The 25,592-nt window shown below is 35.7% G+C and overlaps 2 protein-coding genes across 5 annotated transcripts; one reads left to right on the top strand and one right to left on the bottom strand.

The window, feature by feature from the left end:
• Positions 1–652: 652 nt before the first annotated feature.
• On the bottom strand, positions 653–18,830 carry LOC126815327 (SAC3 domain-containing protein 1). Of its 4 annotated transcripts, XM_050540908.2 has the most exons (9): positions 18,812–18,830; positions 15,720–15,841; positions 14,228–14,290; positions 13,557–13,682; positions 12,208–12,369; positions 11,447–11,650; positions 5,579–5,722; positions 1,885–2,071; positions 658–1,087 (listed from the first exon to the last, which is right to left on the bottom strand). In XM_050540908.2, the coding sequence occupies exons 2-9, from the start codon at positions 15,782–15,784 to the stop codon at positions 959–961; spliced, it is 1,080 nt and encodes a 359-aa protein (XP_050396865.1). In that variant the 5' UTR covers positions 15,785–15,841; positions 18,812–18,830; the 3' UTR covers positions 658–958. The 4 variants fall into 4 exon arrangements, with proteins under 4 accessions (XP_050396866.1, XP_050396865.1, XP_050396864.1 ...); XM_050540907.2 differs by lacking the exon at positions 18,812–18,830 and having other exon boundaries at positions 15,720–15,943; XM_050540909.2 differs by lacking the exons at positions 5,579–5,722; positions 18,812–18,830 and having other exon boundaries at positions 653–1,087; positions 15,720–15,944.
• On the top strand, positions 18,109–25,592 carry LOC126815325 (D-beta-hydroxybutyrate dehydrogenase, mitochondrial). The gene is made up of 7 exons (XM_050540905.1): positions 18,109–18,232; positions 19,202–19,442; positions 23,098–23,298; positions 23,586–23,744; positions 24,062–24,255; positions 24,759–25,004; positions 25,390–25,592. The coding sequence occupies exons 2-7, from the start codon at positions 19,226–19,228 to the stop codon at positions 25,453–25,455; spliced, it is 1,083 nt and encodes a 360-aa protein (XP_050396862.1). The 5' UTR covers positions 18,109–18,232; positions 19,202–19,225; the 3' UTR covers positions 25,456–25,592.

Below are 25,592 nucleotides of genomic sequence, written 5' to 3'. Positions count from 1 at the left end.
TTTGAACTTATACTCAACTTTGTCCATATCCGGTACAGCCGATTAACAGATTTTCAACAACCTATAGATTGTCAGGCAACATTGAAATTGGGTCTAGACAGAGCTATGTTAACATAGAAGTGTATAAGTGACAATTGCAACTAGAATAAATAGCTGTATTTATTGTGGGTGATTAACAAATACTAGGAGGTGAATTATTACAACATAACTGATATTTTCACCAATCAATTTTCTGCACCACTGGGCTAATGAAGATGGGCATATGTCATACAGTGGGCTATGATGGAAGTTTTGCCCATACAGAGCTACTGCCACCTATTCTTACTTTGAATACCACCTGTCAAGGGTTCTTTTATGTGCATGGCAATGACTAGATACTGTCCCTTTCCAGGTAGGGCCTCGTTCCTGCACTACTGATAAGGGCAAACAGTGCCAGAAAATCTCGATGATACCTCCAGGTAAACAAGCCAGCACTTTATTCACTGAGCTATCACGGCTCCCTCATCAATGGATGAATCGGGCTTTGAGCTCACATCTGGTTCAAAAACAAAGGTACATTTTTTTGATGAGTTTATATAACATTTAATACACTATAGATGAATAAAGCATTCACAATATATACATAAATTATCATCATACAGATATACTAATACAACTTTATCAAATAACAGTACTATAAAAATTCTATTCCCAGAATAAAATAATTCATAAAATATTTAAGCACTAAAATACTAAAATTTCAATGTAGTGTCCATTAAAAATCAATTTTAAAATAAAAATAAAATGGCTGTCAATACATTTAATGATTCCAGTATATGGATTTTGATATAAAATAAATTCATTATGTGATCTGTTGAAAGACATTTCATTTTTGGTTATTTATCATCATGAAAATATGTAATGTATAAAAATCTGTAAATAATTTAAAGTGATAATGAGATGAAATACAAATGTGCTATCATCTGTCGTTAAAAGAAAGATTTGATATATCTGGTAGCGGTATTCTGTCTGATTTTCCAAGGAGGATACCAGTTAAATTACAGCGATTCAATAAATTCTCCAATTGTTGCCATGGTTTCCATGACACCTGTAAAGTAAATTTTGAATTAAAACAAAGATAGGTTTGCCAGGCAACGAAACATACTCCCACAGCAGCTAAATCGTCCGGGCAGTCAACAAGAGTTGTTGCATATTTTTAATTTTCGGTAATGAAACATTTATAATACACTAAAATCTGATTATAAATTTAAAGTCAATCGGATATTAACTTTAGCCTCTAGAGCGTCCACAAGCAATTGTGGACGCCGGACCAACGGACGGACGAGGGCGACGACAATATACGACCACATTTAAATGTGGGCGTATAAAAAGTAATGTGAACAAACTGTATATATTTATCTTTACATTAATTTAATGGTATGTTATATATTTTAATAGGGGGCGTTGGATGGCCGAATGGTTAGCGTGTGCACGCTGTATCATAAGGTCTGTCATTTAGTCAAATGCCGTGGTTTCGATTGCCCGGTTGTACGTGACAAGGAGTAGGGTCACCTGTCCAACCTAGTGGGTTTTCTCTGGGTCTGGGTCCTCTAAAGACCCCTACGTGCAAGCGAATTATTAAAATAAAATTGAACCATCTGTTAGTCCCGAAATTTATATAAACTATAAATTTGAAATTAAAAATTAGTTATACTCAAATAATAGTTTAAATAGATGAGCACAACAGTATGGTAATCGATAGGGCATCTTTACATGACATTTTACAAAAGTCCTCTTTTATCCTCCACTTTCAGAAACCTTGCATAAACCTTGTGAGAGCAATTTTATTACATTGAAGTGAAAATCAACATCTTAATTTTTCAATCCATACAAATGTAGCAATACCTTGTCTTCTTGTTTAAAGAGAGATTTCTGGAAACAAACACTACCATCTTTAACTGGTAAACCACATTTTTCAAGTGTATTTTCTACTTCATCTTGTGAGTTAAAACACAGTAAATCTTCCAGACTACATGTTGGATATTTACAGTTTTTACTGCCATAAGCCACACTCATTATATACAAACTACTTCTATAAAAAAACAGAGAAAATGAAAGATCACACAGAGGAAACCAGAGTTAATGATTCTATTACTAGGTAGAAATGAAACCTGAAATTTATGCTATTAAAGGCTGTATAGCTTTTCTTTGGAACCTTAAAATTGACGAAAATGTGTCTAAAGGCATGTATTAATGTAATAAGGAGTGTACATAAAGAGATATACTTTCAATTCTTAAAATTTTTATTTGGAACCTAGAAATTGACATAATTGGGTCGCAACACGTATAATAATATAATACTAATATATATAAACTGATATACATTCAATCTATTAGAAATGTGAGTTTAAAGCACCTGAAAACCTGAAAAAAATTGTGAATTTATGATCCGTTTCAGCACACTAATTTCAAATGACCATATCTCAGAAAGTTTTTGACTTAGAGAGGTAGAATTTCGGATTTGTTAGCTTTTATACGCCCACTTTTTCATGTGGACGTATATTGCCGTAGCCCCTGTCCCTGTCCGTCCACAATTGTTTGTGGACACTCTACAGGTCACAATTCTTATCCGATTTTGACGAAACTTGAAATATAGGTTTATCTCCAAAAGATCTTGGTTGATTTTGATATTGGCATGTATCGGACCAAAACTTCATGGATTATGGCCCCCGATTGTACGAAAAATCACGTTTTTTAGCTTGTGGACCTTATAGAGGTCACAATTTTTATCCAATTTTGTTGAAACTTGAAATGTAAGTTTATAACCCAAAGATCTTGGTTCCTTTCGATATTCGCGCATATCGGATTGTAACTTCCTGAATTATGGCCCCTGATTGTACGAAAAATCGCGTTTTTAACTTGTGGACCCTCTAGAGGTCACAATTATTATCTGATTTAAAAAAACGTTTGAATATATCACCTTTACACCCTAAGGATGGTTGGATTCGAATTTCGTGAAAACGGACCAAAACTGACACACAAAATGGCTGTCTCTCGTTCTCAAATAGCGTAAAAATGTGGTATATCAAGGTTGTGGACCCTCTAGAGATCACAATTTTCTTCTGATTTTGACGAAACTTGAAATGTAAGTTTATAACCCAAAGATCTTGGTTCCTTTCGATATTTGCGCATATTGGATCGTAACTTCCTTACTGTGTGAACCTTGCTATTTTATAAACGGATTTCTATGATTATGAACAAACTATTTAACTTTGGTTATTATAAACTTACCTGTGTGTTTGAAATAAACTCTGGTTAAATAAAATCCATTGCACAATTAAATATCCCAACGAATAAAAAAGTTATCTCTTGAAAAATTTGACGTGTTTACTTATATTTTCTACTAAGTGGGAGACAACATGGTTTTCGTCACGTGTTGGACGAAACCATTAAAATTGTTGTGGGGGCGTTTAGTTTTGACAGCGAGTTTGACAACCACGTGTTGCTATGAAAACAAACCGCGATCGTTTCGATCGCTTGAGTTTGGGCGACGAAAATTTTTAACTAAAGGCAATTACATAGAAGATATATATTGAAACCATTGATGGCCAGTCTACCAAATTTTATTCACAATGAAAATATCAATGATTGCACGGATACTCGTAAAAATAAAGTCGTATTTAAACTAAACCTTCCCTATCTTCTTTATACATGTATTATAAATAATTTAAAGAAACAACATGAAGCTCACGACCGAAGTTTCCGAGTGCATCGTTAACTTAATATCATTCTTTCGAGGAAATGATAACCATTTCAGCAATATATACAAGCGTGTTGCGGCAGCCCTGAAGGTGCCAATTCTGTGGGTGTATAATGCCAAAAAACCTATAAGACCTTGTAAGAAGCGTACATTTACTTCCAAATTCAACAGTTTTGACCGGAGCGTAATTAGGGAAAATATCCACAGTCACAGGGGCGGATCCAGAGGGGGGGGGGGGTTGCCCCCCTCCCCCCCTGCTCAGCTACATAATTTTTTTGTAAATCAATACTTTTTCTCGGCCGTGTGCTTTATCCTTTATCGTCAGATGTGGGACAAGATGGGCACTCAAAGCACGAGATAATGATATAGACATTTTGTGATATCATAATTAATGCTTTGCATCCATGAAATTGAATCACAATGTCATTGTATTTATTCATAATAAAAATTGACGTCAAACGAGGTGTTGAATTTCTCTGTTTGAAAAGCTCAATGTGTATGTATATACGCCAATATGACGATAGAGACCACGTGGGAGGGGGGGGGGGGAGATACATTGTCTCAGGAACCTGGCAAACCCCCTCCTGCAAAAATTCTGTATAGAAAGGGCCAATAGTTAAAACAAAATTATATTATTTCAAAAGAAAATGTATAAACTTTGCAAGTACCGTAATAAAATATGTGTAAAGAGATATGGGCCGAACCCCCAAACTCAATACCAAGACGAGGCTAATACCACGAATTGTCGTAAATGTACTGTAAAATGTTTCGATGTAGCATGCTGACACCCCTTTATAAGAAATGATATCTCCCGAAGAGTGACGTAACCGGCTTCCATTTTTGTATTGCCCTATGTCAAAAGTTTGTTTGAGTTCAATTTTTCAAGAGAGAACTTTTTTATTCGTTGGGATATTTAATTGTGCAATGGATTTTATTTAACCAGAGTTGATTTCAAACACACAGGTAAGTTTATAATAACCAAAGTTAAATAGTTTGTTCATAATCGAAGAAATCCGTTTATAAAATAGCAAGGTTCACACAGTAATTATGGCCCCTGATTGTACGAAAAATCGCTTTTTGTATAGCTTGTTCTCTATCCATCTCTTGCAAAAGGTGGGCGCATCCTGCCTGGCAGCCGCTGGTTATAATGTTTTGGGAGGGGGTCATGTTGCCAACTTTCCGAAATTTGGTCCACTTGACATGAAATGACCCATTTCTGTTTTTAATTTCGGATATTATGGATAATATTGAACTAGAGGTTTAGCTCTTTTAATGTCCATGGAAAAATCTACTAAAAATCTACGTCAAAGTGTATCATTTAGTTCTTCAAATCAAGTTTATGAAATATTCTCAAAAAAGGAGACAATTTAGTAGCCTAGAGAAATGAAACAGCCATGATAAAACTATGAATCATTAATCTCAAGATTAAAACTAAAGAATTGAAATAAATTAATGATACAGTCTCAAAATTAGAGTGGCAGGTTTTCAAAATAAGAAAACTATGAGATTTATTGATTTCACAAGTTCTTTACTCTCAACTTTTCAAACAGCTGAAATTTTCACTAAGTTCATAAAGATTCTTCAATTTCATGAAAAACTGTAAGACTTATTATTTCACAAATTATTTACGCATAAAGTTTAGCAACAGTTTATAAACAGCTGAAATTAAAAAATTCATAAATTACATAAAATATGAGGTGTACATCTTTAATAAATTGATAACAATAATGCAAGACTTTCTAGATTTCACAATGTCCCAAACCTTAAACATTACTAGCTGAAGGGACAGATTAACCATACAATAATACAGCTAAAACTAAATCAAATTGTTCTACTTACTGTTGGATTTTACACAGGTGTCGATGTGCGGCACACAGACATAAAACATTGGTTAGTTTTTTTATTTGTCGTAAACATTTCACATAATTCTGTAGTAAATAGTTGATACTAGCACAATATACTAACTTTAAATGGTGATAATTCCTAAAGTTGAAAATATTATTATAAACATAAATTCTTATGATATTATTTACAGCATTGTATTGTTATAAATAATGACACCATTACTATTTTAAAACCCATGATCACTTTGATTTGGATCAAAAATAAATGATCAAATTAAGGACATTTTATGTATGAGATCAACCCAATTCAGCACTTTATTTTAACCCAAATTAACATGGTTAAGCTCCTTTAATACAAGCATTGTTTTATTAAAGATACATTATGGGAGATTAGATAACGAGTTGGCAGTTCTCACTATAATAGTTAAAAACTACATAATGTAAAGGCAACTTGCTGAAAATTTCAGTCAAATTGATCCACTATGAACCGAGAACCAAGTGGATGAAAGTTCCGCTTAGCCTCGATCATCATTACTGAAGTCGATAAGACAAAACTAATAGTCTTGATTATCCATTTAATCGTTAATCACGAAGGAAAGTTTTGCAGCAAATCGGACTGTAATCCAACAAATATCGCAGGCAAGCCTTGACATCGAGAGCTGATTATGGTCTGGATAAGTTAATTAATGTCTAATTAATAGTTTTTATAACATTTCAGGCCTAAAGAAAGACCTACAATAGGCCGATTTTGCTCTTGCATAATGTATGTTTAATGCAATATATTTACCACAAACACTTTTTTTTGCATAAGGCTAACCAAATAATTGTCTTGTTTCTTAGGCAACTGACAGCTGAAAATGTAGGAGCAGAGGGCTGGTGCAAAATAAAATTAAGCTATTGCATAAAATTATACCGAGGGGTGGGTGTGTATAAAAAAAAACATAACGGTAAATGCTATAAAAAACTAAACCTAGCGTCACCGGTTTATATTGACCTAATTCCAACCAATGCATGTCACGTGTCATCAGGATTCTGTATTGGAGATTGTCTGAAATATATTATTATGACTGTTTCTCGGGATATTCGGTGTTCTATCCGGGGATTATTGAATGACTATTTAAATTTAACTAACAACTGGTCAGCAAAACCCTAAAATGTATGATCCAATTCTTATTTTAATATCTACCTGGAATTCGTACGGAGCGTCCTTGACGTAGCGATTCACAATCCCTGCCGAGGACCTCTACATGGACGGCAAGCTAAAAACGTGATTTTCTGTATATTCAAGGGTCATAATTCAGGACGTTACGATCCGTTATGCGCGATTATCGAAAGGAACCAAGATCTTTGGGTTATAAACATGTATTTCAAGTTTCATCAAAATCAGATTAAAATTATGACCTCTAGAGGCTCCACAACTTTGATATACCAGATGTTTACACTAATTGTGTACGAGGGGCGGCCATTTCATCCAGCAGTTTTGGTCCGATTTTCACGAAATTCAATCTCAACCAAAATTACGGTGAATCAGATATATTTGAACATTTTTTAAATCAGATAACAATTGTGACATCTAGAGGGAACAAAAGCTAGAAACACGATTTTTCGTACAATCAGGGGCCATAATTCAGGAAGTTACTATCTGATATGCGCGAATATCGAAAGGAACCAAGATCTTTGGGTTATAAAGTTACATTTCAAGTTTCATCAAAATCAGAAGAAACTTGTAACCTCTAGGGAGTCCACAACATTGATATACCATATTTTTACGCTATCTGATTACGAGGGGCGGCCATTTTGTCTGTCAGTTTTGGTCCGATTTTACGAAATTTGAACTTAACCATCCTTAGGGTGTAACGGTAATATATTCATACGTTTTTTTAAATCGCATAAAAATTATGACTGCTATAAGGTCCACAAGCTAAAAACGTGATTTTTCGTACAATGAGGGGGCCATAATTCAGGAAGTTACGGTCCGATATGCACGAATATTGAAAGGAACCGAGATCTTTGGGTTATAAACTTACATTTCAAGTTCCATCAAAATCAGAAGAAAATTTGATATACCTTGATATACCATATTTTTACTCTATTTGAGAACGAGGGACGGCCATTTTGTCTGTCAGTTTTGGGCCGATTTTCACGAAATTCAAACTCAACCATCCTTAGAGTGTAACGGTATATACTAAAATGTTTTTTTTAAATCGGATAAAAATTATGACCTCTATTAGGTATAGGCAAGCAAGCAATAAAGTGAATAAAAACACATAATTGCGGTATCAATAGTTTCATTTTGCTAAGATAAAAACATCCTGAAAATTTCAACTGATTATCTCTAGTAGTTTGTGAAATATGGCCAGTTACAGGATTTGGGGTACCCACCAACTTCGGACATAGCAAAAATAAGTGGTTTTGACCCCCCATATATCAAAAAGTGAGCTTTTTACACAACTGTAACTTCTTTAACATAGAGTACCTACTGCCTAGTTGGAATAAATGCAAGGAAATGCCTGTGTCTTCACTCCTGTTGAAACTGTTGACCCTTTAAAATGACATTTTTTAGCCACTGCCCATGACAAAATCTGCTTCTGGAGCCATTTGACCCCTCCATAAAATTAATTCTAAGTGTACCGCAGGTTTTTCCTTCCACATATCAGCTGACAATGGCCCCCATAGTAACTCTAATTCTTTTGACAGCCTTGAAAAGGCCCTAAAGAAAGATATCAGACACAGAAAATGGTCCCAGCCACTGTTTTGCTCCGCGGGAGCAAAAAAGCCGAAAAATGCCCGTTTTCATTAGCCCCGTCTCGTATCACATCACCTTTACAGAAATGGATAATATATTTTTGTGTATTTGAGAACTAAAATAAATAATTTCAAAATCCATGCTGTCTTTATTGTATTCATACTAAATTTATCACAGAAACATTTATAAATTCAATTCAAAGTGTGAAAAGAAATATTGTTGTAAAATTTACATATTTATGAGCCTTTCCACCAATCAGGTATTTCGTCGACTTAGTCACGTGACAAAATATACATACCTGATTGGTGGAAAAGTAAACAGAAAGTAACTGAAGTCACAGGTCGAAAATGAAAACTACCCGTTACTGTTAAAAGACGTTTTCTAAATTCATGAAGACGATAGATAATTCAGAATCCTAGCTTCGCTGAATATGTATTCATATATCTAGCTGACTATGTTGCCAGAATGCTTGAATTCAGCCGTGAAAAAAAATTAAAACCAGTGTTTTATTACCAAGTGCTTTGTTCGTTTGATATATTTTCAAATTACACATCGTCAGAACACGCCAAATATAAATATATGGGGAATAGTTTACGGATATGCTTTACATATAGTCTTATTCTTAATACGTTTATCAATAAAATCATGATTTTACTTACATATTTCTGCAATTAGAGGGGCCGGAATGTTAAAAACCGACAGCTATTTGACCAATGACGTCACTAGCGTACGGCAGTTTGCATGCTCTTGGCTTGCGCTACCTTGGAACAACAGGTGCCGGAGAAACCGGAAAAAATATAAAATCTAAAGATCATAACGAACATTTTTGTACCTAGTTTTGCTGTATTATTTTGATGGGTTCTATGCTTATTTTGCTGCTAAATTTGAGGTTTTATAAACTACTTAAAATTTTCGATTTTTTTGGCATCCAACGGCCGGACAATGTGGTATGTGGTAAAAGCTCTACGGACATGCTAGAATATGGTAGCCAATACATTTTTCATTGAGAATTTGCAAGCGAGCGCTTTACGAAACTCTAGAACCCATGCTTTGCAAAAAAACAAAGTTGACATGGATTACGGCCTTTGCGGCTGAAACGAGTCATTTAAAATTCCCTTTTTACTGTTTCTCTTGCAATAAATATATAAATAGTGTATCAGTGATAAAGAGAAAGAAAAGACGATTGCAATGGTGTAATTTATTTCAAAATTGATACGATAGTTATTTAGTGACGATCATGGAAATATGACCATGTTTTCTACTAATTAGCGACAATGTCACACATTCCACCGCTTTGTCTTAGCCGTTGCCTATACCTACCTCTATAGGGTCTACAAGCTAAAAACGCGATTTTTCGTACAATCATGGGCCATAAATAATTCAGGAAGTTACGATTCCGATACATGCCAATATCGAAAGCAACCAAGATCTTTTGGAGATAAACCTATATTTCAAGTTTCGTAAAAATCGGATAAGAATTGAGACCTGTAGATTGTCCACAAACAATTGTGGACGGACAGGGGCGATGTCAATATACGTGCACATGAAAATGTGAATCCAAATAAATATAAAGAGAGAAGAATCCAAAACCATTTGAATAACATAAACTTAGATGGGATCCAAGTCAAAATAACCTTGATACGGTGACACCAGTAGTAGGTGTGGTTAAAACAAAGTCTTGGGTATCACAAACCCATCTTTATAGAATCTGTAAGTGTAAAAACTTATTACTTCAGGGAGTACAACTACACAGTACAACTACAAGGGTAGTCATGGTAACTAGTGATGTCATAATGTTAATAGGCTAAATATAGATCAATGATGTATGGTTAAAAAAAGGGGTGCAGTGTTTAATCTGTGGATCCAAAGTGATTCAGCAATATTGAGTTTGGCTCTGTCGTTCTGAGGGATTTTATCCAGCACAGTGCAGACATAGGCTGGGAAAATTTGGGCACACAATTGTACTTTGTAAAAGTTGTATAGAAAAATATTGTGTTCTTGAATGCATCCAATTTAACAGCGAATTTAAATTCAGAGTGTCTATAGTTAGGCAATTAAATAGAAATCTTAAGACTCGAACCCTCTATTGTTTGGAGTACAGTTAGCCACAAATTACAGTTACATAAACAACTGTTTTTAGTTGTATATATTACAAGTAAATAAAATTTAGTTCTCTTTTATTGATGATTTAGAAATTAAGAACTTATTCATCGCAAAAAAGATATTATGATTATTATGTAACATACTAAGAACCTAACTACATTTTTGGGGCACCAACCACCACCGCCCCCCCAGTAAAAAAATTCCCCGTACGCCTATGAGTGCAGACATAAGATTCATGACCAGAAGAAATGTAAGACTATTGGTCAATTGGTCGTTCTGAGGGATTTTATCGAGCACAGTGCAGACATAAGATTCATGACCAGAAGAAATGTAAGACTATTGGTCAATTGATACAAGTGAATAGACTGAAAACACCTGAAATGCCTGTAGTTGACAGTGATTTTTATAGAGGATGTAAACCATGTAACAGACCTAAATGTAAAGCGTGTGCTACTGTTGAAACCACCAGTCACATCCACAGATTAAACACTGTATGGCCTAGTGGTTTAAATGAAATGCCTGCAAATTAATTCTACACCCCTTTTTTTTTAACCATACATCATTTATCTATATTTAGCCTATTAACATTATGACATCACTAGTTACCATGACTAACCTTGTACTGCAACTGTATCATTTGTGTAGCTTGTACTCTCTGAAGAAGTAAGTTTTTACACTTACGAAACGTTAGATTCTATAAAGATGGTTTTGTGATACCCAAGACTTTGTTTTTAACCACATGAAAATGTGGGCGTATAAAAATGGAGATTCTTTTAATATCCATAATCTAGATCCATCTGAATCAGTTTAATACATATTTTTTTATGACCTGCGTATTGATGTTCGGGCAAAAGTTACGATTTTTTTTTATTATTTTCATCAAGACCAATAAAAAAAATTGCCTGTACAACCATTTTTGCATGCGGGCGGTAACCGAGAAACAACTTATTTTATTTGTGTTACCTAATATATTTCAAAATACTTCTTGAAAATAAAATAACACAGTTTACTAACCTTATCAACGTTGGTAAATCCAAGTAATGAAGAAGAGCTGATGTATCTCCTAAATTAAACATTAAATAAATACTTTCAAACTCTATCTGATTACTATGTGGACCATCAACTTCAGTATATAATGATAAAAGTCGTTTTAAACATTCCTGTGTATGTTGGTTATTTATTGTTGGGTCGAACGATGGAGTTATCTTATTTCCCATTCTGGAATATATATAAAACATGAATACAGATTGCAGAACAAATTATTTCTAGTCATTGGGGCATTGTTGCATCCATAACTCTGGCTAGATCTGGCCTTATAACAAGTAGTATCATGCACAAGGGGTGAGGCAGGGTATGTTTCTGTTGTATGGAACACCTGATACTATTTGTTACTAACTCATCTGAAGGAATCCTGGTAAGTTCATGTAGCACAGTAGCATTCTAATTCTACCAACATTTTATTTTATGGTGGATTACACCACCTCATTCTGTACGTAAGACATTTCTTTAAAGGCCAAGTTGAATAACATACTGATTCGATTGGTCAAGTCCAAAACTTACCAATTAAAGCCTGTGATATCAAAAATTTCACAAAACGTTTTGAAACTCTTTCATTATGTACACATTTGACTGGCTAGGTCAAAGGTATTAGTTGTCACAGGCCCAGTACATGCTTTTTCTTAAAACATTAGATGTTAATAAAGTGAGCAACTGATTAAACTGTGACGTTTAGTTTCCTGGCAACCTATTTTCATTTCAGTAATACCTGCACTTACCTGTAAACAGCTAAAACATAGAATCGTACGATTTTTTCTAGTAACGATATAGCATCTAAACCTTGTATATCTTGTATAACTATATCTTGTCTTACAGCCCGTAATCTATCAAATACATAGTCATAAATATGATACCATTCTGAATTAGGTCTAGTCACAATGCTGAAATAACAAGCCAACAGTGAGGCTGACATCCCCTGCCGAAATCTCAAAATCAATAGATGACACATTAATTAATTGCACATTTATTTTTTTCAAAAGTATCACGCAATCAAACTATACACCAAGTTTCATCACTCTCTATCAGATAGAATCAAGATTATCTTGTCCCAAAGCATCGACCAATGAAATTGATTAGCTCTGCTTAGCTTCAGCTCGAAATGTTAATCATTGAACTCAGTCAAGACATTCACCTAATGATGAACATCTACATAAGTTTAAACATTCTACCTCAATTAAAAGCAGAGTTGTTATGTTCCAAAGTCTTGACCAATCAAATTGCTTATAGCTCCTTAGCCTAAGCAGAAAATCCTCACCATAGAACTTAGTCAAGGTAATGATATAATGAATCTATAATCAGAGTTTCATCGCTCTTACTTTAATATAACCAAAGTTATCGTGACCCAAAGCATCAACCAATCAGACTGCTTATCTCCGCTTAAGCAGACAATGTGCATCATCATCAAGGCATTCACCTAATGAACAACTACACCAAGTTTGAACATTCTACCTCAATTAGAAGGAGAGTTATTGTGTTCCAAAGTCTCGCCCAATCAAATTGCTTATCGCTCTGCTTACCCTCAGCAGAAAATGTTCATTATCGCACTTAGTCAAGGTATTGATGTAATAAAGCTATACGCCAAGAGTCCTCACTCTCACTTAATAAGAACTAAAGTTTTCTGTCCCAAAGCATCAACCAATCAAATTGCTTATCTCTGCTTACCCTATGCAGAAAATGCTCATCAAGGTATTGACCTAATAAACACCTACACCAAGTTTGAACATTCTAGCTCAATTAGAAGAAAACTTATTGTGTCCCAAAAAGTGTGACGGACAGACAGACAGACGGACGAACCCATTTTAATAGTCCCCTGCTTTCTTCGAAAGGTGGAGGACAAAAAATTGATATCAAATATGGTTTTGATGAATCATTTATTAATTAATTCAACTATAGTTGGCAGTTTATATAAATACAAAATACAAAGCACATTTGTATCAAAATTTCTGTTAATATATTCATTATACCATTATGTTATCTCGGATACATCATTGATACAATATATAGTACAATCGTTTTGATTGTTTGATGTTAAACAGGTACATATTGTAATGTCTGTGTATGTATTTACCTATAAAGATAGTCTATTGTTTGATGCAAAACAGGTACTGGTCTCAGTGTTTCTGGATCTGCCACATCTTGACCAGCTGCAGGCCTCTTGTATTCCTTCACCATTCTGTCTATTACACATTTTGGCCTTCAAATCAAAAACTCATTTTTAGGTTTGATTTTCACTTCCAAAATTATAATAAATACATGGAAATATTGTAACTGAAGCTACCGATATATGAACCTCCTAACATAATTCAACAAGTAACAAAAATACATTTCGTTTTGGTTTAAATCAGGTTCCTAAATTTTAATGAGAGGGTAGGATGTAAATAAATAGGTCAAACTATCCCAACATGACTGTCGAGAAAAGTTTTGTACAAATATGATACTGAATAAACATGTTTTATTGGACTGTTTGATCTTGTCAGTGAGTTTTATTGTTGTTCAGTGTTGTACAACAGTAATTAAATAAGCTGGGTCCTGGAGATGGAAATTACTAAAAAAATGCCACTTAAGAAACACTTTTCATTTGATAGTAGTATTTCTTGCATCAAAAAATCTGGGAAAGCGTGCATGCAGTTTGAGTTTCCTGTTAAGGCATAAAGCCTGTATCAACATGTGAATCCTGGTTTTACTGCAGTTATTATTTCTCTTTTGGCATTAGATTTCATGTTCAGTTATATGTTTTACCTTTTCAAACGTTCCTGGCCTTCAACAATTTCGAAATGGTGCAGTAATCCTTCTCTCTCCCTCCTAAACAAATAAGAGAAAATTGGGTCAAGATCTATTGTGTCAGAATTTTTCTTAGCTATTTTGACAACGTTTTGCAATAACAAATTACAATGGGCAACGAAAAAATACAACTGAAGACTAGCTTATATTATAGACATAAAAGATTAATATATATATAGAAAAGTGAGGTTTTTAGAAAGAAAATAACTAATTTCATCTTAGCTAGTGCTTTCACCCACTAAGGGGATCATCAGGCATTTAATACCGGTAATGAGATAGTATACAATTACATGACGTCATATGAAAATAAGGCTTTTCGTTTACGGTAAAATTCCATTCCTAAATTTGGTATATTGGCTGAGCGTGAGTTTGATAAGGGCGGGCCAATTTAAATGAAAGTTGTTTGTGTTTTTGTATTGCACAATTCTACATGAAAATAGTGTTGGATTTTTATAAATTTGTGTCGGACGTGGCAAGAAATGATTCCTTTTGGCGATCAAAGAAGAATCACGGTGAAAACTAAACAGTAAGGATTTCTAAGTAGCCTTTGAACCGAGATGGGGGCAAAGCCTTATTTTCATATTAGTTGTATAGAGCATTCACCAGTAACATAGTAGAGAGAAGAGCCCATACAATATACATATACACATCAAGCGCTCCCTATCGCTGAGAGATCAGATAATCTTCACGTGCAACCTTTGACATCACTTGAGCAAACAGCCCTTAATTGTCAAACTTCTAATTAGTGACACCCTCTCATTTTTGTCCTGTGCGTGCTCCATGACTCATCTCATGAGTCCATGGCATGGGTGTTTTTCAAGGAATCCAGTATTTTCCTAGTAAGATTGGGTCTCTCCACTTTCCATATATGCCTAAATTGTCATACTTTTATTGGAAATGACCACCCAATAAATACTTTTGTGGAAAAGTATCTACAAAAAAAACCCCAAAAGTACATTTAATAATAGAGTGAAGCTCTAAAAAGCATCGCGCGAAGCGCGGTGCTTAGCAAAGCTCTTTTCTGGTAACACAGGAGCGTAACTAAAAACTGTCAGCCACAGACTGTTGATTAAAAAAATATTCAGACTGGAACTGGATACACTGGGCAAAACTGGCAATGCGCATGGCAACTTACTTGGCGAGATTACGGGTCTCATAGAACTATTTCTATGACGTGTTTAATCAATGACGTCACATATTTTTGACGTCAAAGAAAATAATTCTCACACTTTTTTTTTTTAAACAAAATTAATCATACAATTTGGATCTAAATTAAAATCAATTTGGAAAAACAAATTTATTTAACATTATTTGTATCATTTGAGAACCTTAATTATAAAGGTTTTATATTTGAAAACATCAGCTTCGCTCTACTCCCGCAATGCCTGTTACTAACAGTGTTACATATTAATAATAAATAATAGATCTAAAGGAAATTCAGAGAACTAACATTTCTATTTCTGGTTGTGGACATTTCATCAGACAAGTACCAACTACAATGGACGCTGTATCCATTCTTAAAATACCAGCAATTATATATCATTGATAATTGGTATATTTTGCACCAACAAGCTATAAATATAAAAATTACAAAACAAAATCAAATATTTTTATTTACAACCGCAGCCATTGTGGTAAGGGAGACCATTCTAGTTTCTAATCTCCATTGACGTCAATGCAAATCTCGGTCAATCAGGCCTCTGAATGGTAGCCTCGTACAACCAGTCCCCAGACTACCACAAGATAAGATAAGATTTTATTGTATCGAAACATCCATTGCGGACAGCATAATATTACAATATAAACATGTACATACATTTATAACAATATGACAAATAATATATATATTTACAAACAAGACAAATGATAATTTTAATCTAGGTTACCATTCATGAACAGGACAAACAGTATGATATAATCATCTCAGAATACACATTTACCTCAAACTGGTCTGATACTGTGACGTACATATGTTCATTCAACACAAGTATGACGAATGGGTATAAATATAATAAATCGATGATGGCTGTCTTCTGTATCGAAATGAAATGAAATGGGGTTTAACGTCCTACTGTTCTGCTCCGACTGGGCTTATGAAGACGGGCATGGCTACGTCATACAGTGTGCATGGGGGAAATTTTGCCAGGATAGCAGCACTATATAGGGCCTATATCGAATCCCCACGACGACCGAGCGGAATCTCTTATATAAATCAGTTCATATACATTCATGATTATTACATATATATATGCGTTGCGATCCTTTTGTGTTAATTTTTAGGTTCCAAATAATAGCGATTTAGCTCCTTTAATACACCACCGAAGCATTTACACCACGATTTATCTACAGTATAATATTATTATGGGCATAATACAAACATTCAGATTCTTATAAAATAAAAGAAACCAATAGTTTTCACGGACAGCGACACGGCACCAATTAGCACGTTTGATTTCTGTAATTATAGGTAATGACTATGAGGCTTCGTTCAGGGTACATTGTATAGTATATAAAAGTACATTTAAACTTCCTTGAAGCTTAGTAAGTTCGGTATATAAATAATATATAAACGCCCAGCCGAACGTTTCCGAGAAATACCTCATGACAAAGTGGATTTATTTCCCAACGTTCGTACAATATATATATATATATATATATATATATATACTGTATTAACCCAACGTTGGTGAAAAGTATGTACGTTGAACACTATTTGCAATATAATTGTCCGTAGCGTATATTTTTTTTGTTGTTGTGTGTGTGTCTGTTTTTTTTCTGGTTTTTTTTTTATCATCGATGTGTAAACACCTGTCATCCTTTGCAGCTTTCTGATTAAAATACAGATCTATATTTCGTTTCGTTTTTTATACTTTCGATGGCCTACAGGCCTACACTAAGTAAAGACAAGTAAAACAAAATTTTGAACTATAAAAACGAAACGAAAAAGGATCTGTGTTTTAATCAGATTGTCCTGGGTTGGCCCGTAAGGGGTTTCTATGGGGTGGCTACCCCCCCCCCCCCAAATCGAATTAGCCCCCCACCCCCCAATATGTCGCCGACAATAATGATTTTTTAGGAGTGTTCAAATTGGTAGGCGAGCCGTAGGCTCGTTGCATGGCCCACCGAGGCCTGCCTGTCATCATCACCTCCTGATCCTCTTGTCTTGAATCCTTGATACCATACGTGCGATAACTACTGTGTGTGAGGCGTGTTGGTCTACACACTCACATACTCGCGGCTCCTCTCGTCTCGCGTAGTCGTACCGGCCTAGCATAATCCGACTCGTGTCCAGTGTTGCCATTTGCACTGGCAGAACTGGCAGAACATTTCTGAACGTTTTGAGATTGGGAATTCGACAGCGACGAAGACAAGACGATGGATGCATTTGTGATTAGAAAGAGACCATCGTCTTCTGATGACGTGACTACATCGTCTACCACACCGCGGCACCAGGATCAGCACAAAGCAAGGGGTTGTCCACCTCATTACGCTATAGGAATAAGAACTAGTTCAAAATTAGCTCGAGCTCTTGATGGTACGAGAGGCTGCATTATATATCGCCATTTTCCTGGGACCTACCCTTTTATACCCGGGTAACGGATTGAAAGAGGCCTGGTTTATTTGTTCGCCTACAAGCCTAGGCGCCGGTTCAAACATCTAACATAAGGCGTCTAACATAATAGGTGCCTATTGTGCAGCCTATACTGTAATTCTATGGATAGAATAATAGAATACCCATAGTTCACTTGAAATTTGATACTACAGCTGTATTGCCCGGCCTAGAGCTCGTATATATTCAATAAAATAAATTCCAAAACAAAAAGGTGGTGGGGTGAGGTGTGTGGGGGGAGGAGGCACACCCCTGCACCCGCCTCCGTATCTGCACTCGGCTGTTGCAGTCTGACCTATTGTTAACCCCGGGTCGTAAGTCATGTGATTATGTTTTAATGACCCAGATGGAATGTAAGTATTCACAGTGATTCATAGAAATAATATTGTTTACCTACAATATGAAGATTATTGTCGGTACAATATTATTCCATGAATAAACATGGAATAATGGCACATGGTGCACTCCCTTTCGATACAGGGTACTCGTGTTAAATACAACTATTAAATTGTGATTGAAATGAAACAAATAACCAACACAAACAATGAGCGATAAGAACAACCCATCTAGGGCGTTCAGAGCTGGGCCATAGCCATATTCATCTCTCAAGGGTATCTTTATAGACTATGTTTTATAACATGGATGTATTATTTTAATAATATTATTATTAGGGTATGGAAGGATAACGTTGCCAATATTATTTCAATGTTCACTGTACAAACTGCATGTCAGCAGTTCAAAATACGTATTTTAGTTTTACATTGCTTCACGATACCAATGTCACAGTGTTAAAATACAGAATACACTTTTTAATAATACTAAATACAGTATAATAGTTATTTTGCACATTACACTTCTCCATTCTGCATTTTGCATAATAGACAAATGCATAAAAGAACTTAGCATATTAGAACATAATTATCATAATATACCTTATATGGGATCTAAGACGAAGCTTATAAAACAGTCCGGACTTGGACGGGAATTAATAATTTACGCGATCAATCTACAAGGTCAAGGTCAGTAGAAGGGGGTGGTACTCATATTATCACAGAGTAAAAATACTCTGTGATATTATTGCGATGGACGCTGTCGGAACTTAAGCTATTCGATCATTAGACTAATTACATTTCCATCAAAGAATTTATATAGAAATACCCCCCCCCCCCCCACACACAAAATAAATTAAAAGATAAAATACAAAAAAAACAACCCCAAAAAACAACAAACACCGACCAACTTCATTTAATAGTTTTAGCTGAAAAATATCCAAAGTTTTAGCTGGAATATATATTCGAATAACATACTATTTCTATTACCAGAATTAGGCAGGGCGGCTTCGAAGAATGGAGAGACCGCCAGTTATACCCACATTTTATTATAAAGGCGTCGCCACATCTGCTGGTATTTTAATGGTATGGATGTTTATATATGAACTGATTTGTATGGTTATGCTATCTATGGTGTTATATGGTGTTTATCATTATACAATATACAAAAGAAATAAAGAAGTTAAAATAGATGTGACAGGAAAAGCTATATTTATAACTGGATGTGATACTGGTAAGTAAGGGTAAAGTCAATAGTAAAATAAACGTATTAGTTGCCAACTCAAAGCCTTTCAAATCTTTATACAGAGCATTTTCAGGGCCGGCGGAAGAAATTCTTGATAGGAGGGTGGGGGGTGGGGGGGGGGGCTACCATCATAGGACATTAGGCGAGGGTCCAGGTACCGCCTTCGGCTCCAGATGCTCCCTGGGGTTTAGATCACTAGAAAGGCTTTCTGAGCATTTTACGGCTAATAAAATACTTCAGCAAATTAAGTGAGATTTTATTTCTTTTCTAAATCCCTTACCATGCAAACACAGTCAATGTGGTTTTATGCGATACTGAGCTTGACAAATATATGCATAATAATACCAAAGTTGTGGACACTCTAGAGGTCACAATCTTTATACAGGGTGACCCATGAAAATGTTATTAAATCCTACAAATGTCCAACAAATTTCTTAAAATGTGTTCGAGTAATTGACAATTTTGCGCGAAGTATGTAAGTTTTCCCCCAACGCCGCGGAGGCCATTTAGAGCATATTTTGGAAGGAACATGACTTTTATGCAAAGCGACCAAGATAAATGAAAGTTTGGGGTATGATCGTACATACACGGACTGAAGTTTATGTCCTGGACCTTTGTAGAATTTAATAAAATTTTAATGGGTTGTGGGTTTTTTTGGTGTTGGTGGTAGTGGTGGTGGTGGTGGTGGGGGGGTCAGCCTGATCAAACTGACAATGTATGTTTATATTAACCGAAAGATTTTGGTTTCTTTTGATATTGGCGCGTATAGGACCATCACTTCCTGTATATACAGTTTTAGCTTGTGGACCCTTGTAAAAAAAATTCAAATATATATATCCCCGTTACACCATAATTACGGCTGCGTGCAAATTTCGATATTGGCGCGTATTGGACCGTAACTTTCTGGATTATGACACCCGATTGTACGAAATACATGTATCACGTTTTCAGCTTGTGGACCCTGTAGGGTTCACCAATATATTATTTTCAAAACCGTTTAAATATATCACCGTTAAATAATAATTATGGTTGAGTCCGAATTTCGTGAAAATCCGACCGAAAATGTCGGCCAAAAATGACCGCTCCCCTTTACACAATTAGAATAAAAGCGCGTAATGCTCATATTGTGGACCATCTAGAGGTCACAATTTTTTTCCGATTTAGATGAAAATTAAAACGAGTATCACTAGTTTTTGGACGAGTTGAGGTTTGGAGCGCATTGGCCCACTGCCTTTTACGCAAAATGTGAAATATAAATGAAAAATGTGGACCTTCCCAAGGCGACAATTTTTGTCTAATTCATGTGATGTGATGTGTTAAGGATCAATCTTGGATGAGTTCGACTTTGGTTAGCATCATACCTTACATTCTGAAGGGGGGGGGGGGGTGTGTGGCCGAATGGTTAGCACGTGCGCGCTGTATCATAAAGCCTGTCATTGAGTCAACTGGCGTGGTTTCGAATCCCCGGTTGTACGTGACAAGGAGTAGGGTCGCCTGTCCAGCCTCGTGGGTTTTCTCCGGGTCCTCCGGTTCCTCCCACTGCTAAAGACCCCTACGCGCAAGCGAATTATTGAAATAAAATTTAAAAACCATATGTTAGTCCCGAAATGACCTAGTTTGTGTCGAGTGGACGTTAAACCCCATTTCTCCCCCTCTCTTACATTCTAAAGCTATGGCCCCTGCTCTTTATGCAAAATGTGAAATATTTATGAATTTTGTAGGCCCTCCAGCGGAGCTACAATATTGTCCAATTCTGGAGAAACTCAACAAATATGTTAAGGATCAAAAGATCTTGAATGAGAAGATGAGCCCTATTGAGTTTACCTTTTCCCCATACATTTCCTGCAAAATATGGGCGTATCTTGCATGACAACCGCTTGTTTCAACTGATCTTAAGTGATAGCAGTGAATTATTTGATGGATAAGGGACATAAGGAATGAGTGTGAGAAAGACTCTATCCCGTCGTTTTTATACGCCCCCATTGAAATGTGGTCGTATATTGTCGTCGCCCCCGTCCGCCCGTCGGTCCGGCGTCCACAATTGCTTGTGGGCTCTCTAGAGGCCAAAGTTAATATCTGATTGACTTTAAATTTATACACAGTGTTTAAGGTCTTGAGACAAAGAAGCCTATTGATTTTCAGCGATTTCCGATAATTATTGCCAGAGTTATGGCCCTTACTCACTTTGAAAAATCTTGTGGACGCTCTAGAGGCCAAAGTTAATATCCGATTATCCGATTGACCTAAAATTTATACACAGTGTTTAAGGTCATGAGACGAAGAAGTCTATTGATTTTCAGCGATTTCCGATAATTACTGCCAGAGTTATGACCCTTGATCACTTCAAAAAATCTTGTGGACGCTCTAAAGGCCAAAGTTAATATCCGATTGACTTTTAATTTATGCACAGTGTTTACGGTCATGAGACGAAGAATCCTATTGATTATCAGCGATTTCCGATAATTACTGCCAGAGTTGTGGCCCTTGATCACTTCAAAAAATCTTGTGGACGCTCTAGAGGCCAAAGTGAATATTCGATTGACTTTAAATTTATACACAGTGTTTAAGGTCATGAGACGAAGAAACCTATTGATTTTCAACGATTTCCGATAATTACTGCCAAAGTTATGGCCCTTGATCACTTTGTGACGCTCTAAAGGCTAAAGTTATCATCCGATTGACTTCAGATTGATACACAGAGTTTAAGATCTTGAGACGAACAAGTATTGATTTTCAATGAATTTTTATGTCTTGAACAGCTAAATCCATGATATTAAAAGTTTTGTATACAAAACGTTAGCATGGGGCAGAACTTTATAAAAACAAACAAATTATAATGGTTTTCTGATAATTACTTCATGAGTTTTTGCTCTTAATCAGATTTTAGTGTATTATACATGTTTCATTACCGAAAAAAGTAAAAATATGCGACAATTCTTGTTGACTGCCCGGACGATTTAGCTGCTGTGGGCGTATGTTTCGTTGCCTGGCAACCTATCTTTTTTAAAATTACCTAATCTGTCATAGATACAACGGAAGTGAGATCGGGTTGAAGTAAAGATCGACTGTTCAGTTAACTTGACGTGACCCCGCAACTGGGGTCTCTCAACCAAGGGATCAGTATAGGGCATAGCAGGAGTTTCTTCTGAAGTTTCACTTCTATGTTAAAATCAGGCGTCGTTGTATCTAGCCGCATATAACCTGGAGAAAGAAGTACTTGCGGCAAAAGTATTGGAGCCCCTCCCCCTCTAGCCCCAACTCCACCTGGCTTCATTTTAAGAACGGGACGAAAATACCTAAGTTAATGCAGCTTATTTGAAAACCGTGGGATGATCTTTTAATGATAATTATATGATTTCGCTTAGTATGCAGATGATACTGTTTGGGTTGAACTTTCCATACGACCCATGGAATCTGTATATTAAACAGGAGGCATATTCCTGAAATTTCAGATATTGGTAAAAAAAACCCCCAACAACCTGAAGTTAAAACTTGATAATCAAACCAACATACCATCTATTGATCAAGGCTTTGTTCTTCAGATATTGGACATTGACTAGCATCAAAAACGAAATGATTAGGGATACGTTTTTCAAGGTATTCATTAGTTAACAACTAATGATCAAGGTTTTTGTTTTTCTAGGCATTGGACATGAACTGGCATTAACAACTAATGATCAAGGATTTGTTGTATTTGCTGGTTGCTTGGATCCAGATGGTAATGGTGCTGAAATACTAAGGTCAAGGTCGTCTAAGAGAATTCATATAGTTAAATTAGATGTAACTAACGATGAACAAGTAGAAGACAGTCTGCAATATGTGAAAAATACATGTAAAGAAAGTGGTATGTCTTTATAGATATGTGTATTGTATAGAAAGTGTTGGGCGCCTTTACGTCCATTGAGGTCATTATCTAGGACACAACCGTGTTTGAAAGAAAACACGTTTTATTACTGTAAATCATGTTACTCCGATGATGTGGACCAAAATTATTTGTTCACGGGTGAATTATATTTCTGTACCATACGTGTATATGGAGAGGAGGACTCTTTAAATTGATATTCAACAGATACACTATTCCTTTATCTCTTAAGATTATTTAAATTAGTGATTACCATTTTACTTCTGTAGATCTGGTATTATGGGGTTTGGTGAACAATGCTGGCATAGTAGTTGATGGTCTAATAGAATTACTCAATATATCTGCTTATAAACAAGTCGGGGATATAAACCTGTATGGTGTAGTTCGTGTTACTAAAGCTTTCCTACCCTTACTTCGGCAATCAAAAGGTAAGCTTATCCATGGAAACAATGCAAAGTTACCGATGGGTCGGATTTTGTGGTCCAAATAACACAGAACCAAGAACGGTCTATATTATTCTAATCCCCAGTGGACGTAAAACAATGGGAAAATAACACTCAGCCGCGTATTTTTCCTGGATGCAAATGCACTCACAATTTCCAGAAAGCTCACCCCACGTCCAGTTAATACCGCATAGTCTCAGGTACCGTCAAAAACGCAAATTCATTTTCAATGCCATGGATATTATTAGAATAGCATATTATTTGTAGATAACTTTTCTACGTTTTTTTTATGATTTTGTCAGGTCGTATCATGAACGTATCCAGTGAACGGGGTATAAGATTTCCTTACGGATCATATGTCTACTGTATGTCTAAAACAGGAGTGGAAGCATTTTCTGACAGTCTTCGTCTAGAAATGTCTAGATTTGGTGTAAGGGTTAGCATTATAGAACCAGGACATTTTGGTATAGCTACTTCTATAGTTCAAAAGCCAGTTGTAAGTATTCACCACTTGTTAAAATGAAATGAAATGAAATGGGGTTTAACGTCCTACTGTTCTACTCCTAAACTGAGCTAATGAAGACGGGCATACGCCATACAGTGCGCTACTCTTATATCGAATTTCAACTGCCAAGGGATCTTTTACGTGCACGCCAATATGTACACGGGACCTCGCTTTTTCGTCCTCGCTGGATAAAAAGTTTTCTACATGACTTGATTTGAAGTTCAAATCTGATGTGTGCTCAATTTGAGACAGACATGTCGATAACATGTTGAGTCTAGGGTACGTTATGGGTAATTTGGAGGGTCGAAGGTTATTTTAATTATGGTATAATTCAAAATAATTTACAATTATATCTTTATGAGATTGTCAATGCCTCTTCATAATTTTTGGCTAGACAAATACAAATAGCTTTCATTAAAATTTAGTAGTTGTCGTCCTGAGAATCGCCTGTGCCCTATTTCCAAAATCAACACCGTTTTACACTCTTTTTACAGATTGATAGGAACAGAAAACTATTGGAAACCGAATATGAAAACTCATCGAACTGTTTAAAAGGTGTAAAAGAAGTATATTGTCAACATGATATTAACTCTGTATTAAATGCTATGGTAGACTCAGTATCAAATAGTTCAACTCATGTACAACCTTTAATAGCTGTCATGTCTAATTCACTGATTGGTCCAAATCCGGAAGAGCGCTATTTGGTTGCTGGTACAAATGGTTACTATGATCCAAGAACAGTAAGTTGATAAAGCTAAGTTATGCAGGTAAAGGCATTAGACACCCCAAGTCCACAAATTAGCTACAGCATTTGTAACGATCATAATCAGCTAAATCACTATTGTTATAAGTCCGGCCAGAGGTGGTGCCTTTTGGACTGACAAGGAAAGTGTATAGTCAGTCAGATGGGAAATGAAATGGGTTTTAGCGCCCTACTGTTCTGCACGAAATAAGTTAAGACAGACATACGCCACGCAGTGCATTGGTGGGGAATTTTATCCAACCCCTAAGTGACGCATACCCGGAACCTCGATGTTTACAACAAATAGTTTAAATGTTATTATTAGAATTATGTGTTACAGGTATTTTACCAATTCTACACAAATAATATGATTTTATTTTCAGATAATCTGTAGAATGAAGCCATTTTTGCCCGACTCCATTCTTGACATAATAACTGGAATGGTATAAGTAGTCTACAATGCAGAAGAATAAAATATTGTAGTCAATCATTATGTGTGTATTAAAGTGTGTATTAACTTGAAAACGTGACCTGTATGTGTCACGAAACGTCGTTATTAACTAATAGAGAATTAGCTATATCCAAA

The sequence above is a fragment of the Patella vulgata genome, chromosome 3, assembly GCF_932274485.2.
Source record: "Patella vulgata chromosome 3, xgPatVulg1.2, whole genome shotgun sequence".
Lineage (NCBI taxonomy): Eukaryota > Metazoa > Mollusca > Gastropoda > Patellidae > Patella > Patella vulgata.
The sequence above is the reverse complement of the archived record's forward strand: the minus strand, read 5'-3'. Positions and strand labels throughout refer to the sequence as shown.

What these genes read in the sequence shown, in the direction of transcription:
- LOC126815327 (XM_050540908.2), bottom strand. Translation starts at nt 15,784, where the DNA reads ATGGATACAGCGTCCATTGTAGTTGGTACTTGTCTGATGAAATGTCCA. An exon ending in GATTTACCAACGTTGATAAG is followed by an intron (nt 5,723 to 11,446) that starts GTTAGTAAACTG and finishes TTTCAACTTTAG; the next exon opens with GAATTATCACCATTTAAAGT. An exon ending in TCTTTAAACAAGAAGACAAG is followed by an intron (nt 1,088 to 1,884) that starts GTATTGCTACAT and finishes TTTACTTTACAG; the next exon opens with GTGTCATGGAAACCATGGCA.
- LOC126815325 (XM_050540905.1), top strand. Translation starts at nt 19,226, where the DNA reads ATGGAGAGACCGCCAGTTATACCCACATTTTATTATAAAGGCGTCGCC. An exon ending in TATAACTGGATGTGATACTG is followed by an intron (nt 19,443 to 23,097) that starts GTAAGTAAGGGT and finishes TTGTTTTTCTAG; the next exon opens with GCATTGGACATGAACTGGCA. An exon ending in CTATAGTTCAAAAGCCAGTT is followed by an intron (nt 24,256 to 24,758) that starts GTAAGTATTCAC and finishes CTCTTTTTACAG; the next exon opens with ATTGATAGGAACAGAAAACT.